The 3,583-nt window shown below is 32.8% G+C and overlaps 1 protein-coding gene across 1 annotated transcript; it reads left to right on the top strand.

The window, feature by feature from the left end:
- Positions 1 to 667: 667 nt before the first annotated feature.
- LOC112022983 (uncharacterized protein At2g29880-like) lies at positions 668 to 1,845 on the top strand. Its single transcript, XM_024055602.2, has 2 exons — positions 668 to 1,024; positions 1,132 to 1,845. Exons 1-2 carry the CDS (start codon positions 668 to 670, stop codon positions 1,528 to 1,530), a joined length of 756 nt encoding a protein of 251 aa, XP_023911370.2. The 3' UTR covers positions 1,531 to 1,845.
- Positions 1,846 to 3,583: the final 1,738 nt, after the last annotated feature.

Below are 3,583 nucleotides of genomic sequence, written 5' to 3'. Positions count from 1 at the left end.
AAAGTAAAAACAACCATGTGCGTGAGGCTCCACTGCATTTCTTTGGTGGCAAACAAGGAATACAAACTTACTTTTTTGACGTTGAGCGTTCCATTGGTAGAAGGAATGCACTTAAGAATAGAAATGCACTAAAGAAGTGGGCGTTGCATCATGACCAGCATCACTAGCAGCTGCATCATCATGATGCAACTGCAAATAATACAAGCAAGCTAGGTAGGATGCTGCCGGTTTTAATTCTTTCATACTTTTATTGGCTGGGTCTAGTTATTATTGTTAGTATTCTAATCCAACTGTATTTTCCAACAATTTACAATCTTTGTCGATTTAGGAAGATTTTCTTAGATGCCACTGTTAAAAAATTGCTTGATTCTGGAATACTAGTTTGTAATTAAAGCAATTGGATTTTGACTATTCAAGCAGAAGATATAGAAATAAAAATGCTATAACAATTTTTTAACGAAAATTTTAAGACTATCTTTATTATTGTCACCGAAACCCTTTTTTTGGGGAAAAAATTTCATAATTAACTAAGGGTACATTTGGTACACTGAATGTAGATTACATTAGGAATAGCAATCTTTATTACTGGGAATAGAAAACATTGTAATGGAATAATTATTACTATTCATAAGTTTGGTTGTTACATATGGAAAACTTGTAAAAGAATATGTATAAGGAATCAACTGTACTTGATTCTCAAGATCCTTCTAAACGAAAGTGGACTCCTGCTGAAGATATAAAATTAGTGGAGGCTTTGGTAGAGTATCATCATGAAAAAGAAGGTAGCCCTGAAAATAAGTTTAAACCCGGATATTTAAAAATCTTGGAAGGAAAAATTTCTACCAAATTACCTAATGCTGGCTTAAGAGCAAAACCACATATTGAGTCAAGATTGAGGACTTTGAAAAGAGAATTTCAAGTTATCCATGAAATGTTGACTGGGCCTAACACAAGTGGGTTTGGATGGGACACTATGAGGAAGTGTGTTACTGCTGAAAATGATGTATGGGATGCATATGTGCAGGTAAAAGTTCACCATCTTATAGATCCATGTATTTTATCTCTTTTGGTTTAACATAGTTTATTTAATTTTATCTTGCTAATTTCATATTTTTGTCAATTATTTTGTAGAGTCATAAGGGGGCAGCGGCTTGTAGAAACAAATCATTTCCACACTATGAAGACCTTTGCATTGTGTATGCAAAAGACCATGCTACTGGTAAAGATGCTCAAGCACCTGCAGATGTTGTTGAAGAACTAGAAGCAGAGAAAAATGATGATAAATTAGATGATATTCATGAAGACGTGGACTGCACGCAAATTCCCACCCCTGGCAGTAATGGGGAAGAACAGAATGCTCGAAAAAAGAAAAGAAGAATTCAAAGTGGTGAAGATAATATGGTAGAAGCGATGAAAGAAGTTACAATCATTCTTGCTGCTCAGTTGAAGGATGCATCAGATAACCTTAGCAAGGCAGTCATTGGAGTTGTAGCAGCTGAAAGTAGGTCCAAAATAATGATGAATTACTAAAACTACCTGGCCTTACAACTAAGGAGCGTCACAAGGCAACTAAATTGATTGCTTGTCAACATGAACTAATAGATGTTTTCTTGAGCATGCTGGATGTTGAGAAGGAAGAATGGGTGAAAGGCCTTATTAATCTGGACTTTTGAGTGGCTTACAAAGGTTGGAAAATTCAATTTGCATTTATGCTTCATTTTTATCCCGCTTGAACATGGGGCTCTTAAGAATTTTGGATGATTGTGGTGTTTTTTTTAGGTAAATGGGATGTTATGTTATTGAAATTTTATATAATTTGGGCATTTTAAGACTTTTCAATGGTTATTCAACCTTTAGTTTGAATGAATGGGATTTTATGTTATTGAAATTTTATATAACAAAGAACATACATCAACAAAAATGAATGAATGGAATTTCAAACTGAGATATTTAGTTGTTGGTAGTATTTACAGTTGGACGAATAATGAAATAGTGATACTGTTTGTTGGGCAAATTTTACAGGTGTGAGACAACATTGAGAAGAAGACACGTTGAGAAGCAAAAAAAAGACAAGTCAATTTTAATGCAATGAAATGAAAGTAATCCAAAAAAAAAAATTTGGGTTTATTAAACCAAAAAAAAAAAAAAGATTTTCATTAGAGGTCTCTATTTAAGATTGGGTTTATTAAAGTAATCCTTATAAAAAATGTATTTATTATAATAAGGGCATTTTAGGCAATTTGATTTAAAAAGCTTTCATTACATCGTTTTAAGATATTGTACCAAACATGTGGAATACATATTCAGGGTTCTATTACTATAGGGTTACCAAACAACTGAATAGGAATAGTTATTACATTACAGCATCTTTCATTCCTTGTAATACCTATTCCTATTCCAATATAATCATCATTACAGTCTACCAAACATGTCCTAAGTGCATTCTTTTAAGATATGCTCTTTTAGATAATTTTTTATAAAAAATGAAAAATATAATTGATTTTTTACAATTTTTAATATTTCTCATAAAAGTTGACAGTGATGGCTCTATGAATTTTATGAATTTTTTTAGAGTAGTCACTAAAAAAGTTAAATTATACAAAATCTAATAAAGAGATAACTTGAACATACTAACGTCTCCAAAAAATGAATACACAAATATATGAAATATTACAATTTCTTTCACTAACAAAGAAAAGAAAAAAAAATTTTTGAGGGACAAAAAATAAAGTGGGAATTGAGAATGTCGAGATGAGAGTAATAAAATAAGAGAGAGTCTGAAATGATAATAGAGAAGAAAAAAATGGAGAGAGAGAGAGAGAGAGAGAGAGAGAGAGAGAGAGAATAGAATAATATTTACTACAATTGTGACCCAAGTCACTAAGAAAAGCAAAGCTATTACGACTGCAAAGTTAAAGAAAGCATAACTTCTGGCATCGCCAAGGAGAACTCACCACCACAATATTTCTCTTGGTACCCTTTTTTTAAGGAAAAATAAAATTAGAGTTTTTTTTTTTTTAATGTAATGAATGAAACAAGTTACAAATTTGAATGATTATAGATTTTTTTTTTTTTAACTAGGTTTTTTGTTGAATAATTTGTTCACTTCTTGTGGTTTGGTTTAGTCCTATTTTTATTTAGGATATTTTTGTTGTTATTTTGGTTCATTTTTAAAGTTGTCATTTAAGCCTTTTTTTGGGGGGGGGGGGGGGGGGGTGTTTAAGAGGTTAAGGATTATGTTTGGGAGGTCAAAATTATTTTTAGAATAATGCTATATCCACAATATTTTCACAAAAAACCTTATGCGACAAGCTATTATTAGTAGGTTTAAAAGTGATGTAACTATTGAGCCTAAATTAGAATCAGTAACAGCTTACCACATATGATTTGTTATAAAATGTGGGGGCAGAGGATTTGGCAACCCCAGCCCACTCTATACCAAGCCCAAGGCCCATGCCAAGGAGGAGGAAACGCCTGAGGACGAAGTGTGAAAGTACAAAATTGCCCAGGAACCCTGCCGAGGGCAACCCTGTCCTCGGGCAACCAAGGCCATAGGAGGAGGAAGTAATAGGCCACCATAGGC

This window comes from Quercus suber, unplaced genomic scaffold (genome assembly GCF_002906115.3).
Source record: "Quercus suber isolate HL8 unplaced genomic scaffold, Cork oak 2.0 scaffold_193, whole genome shotgun sequence".
Taxonomy (NCBI): Eukaryota; Viridiplantae; Streptophyta; class Magnoliopsida; order Fagales; family Fagaceae; genus Quercus; species Quercus suber.
This window is presented reverse-complemented; position numbering and strand designations above follow the sequence as displayed.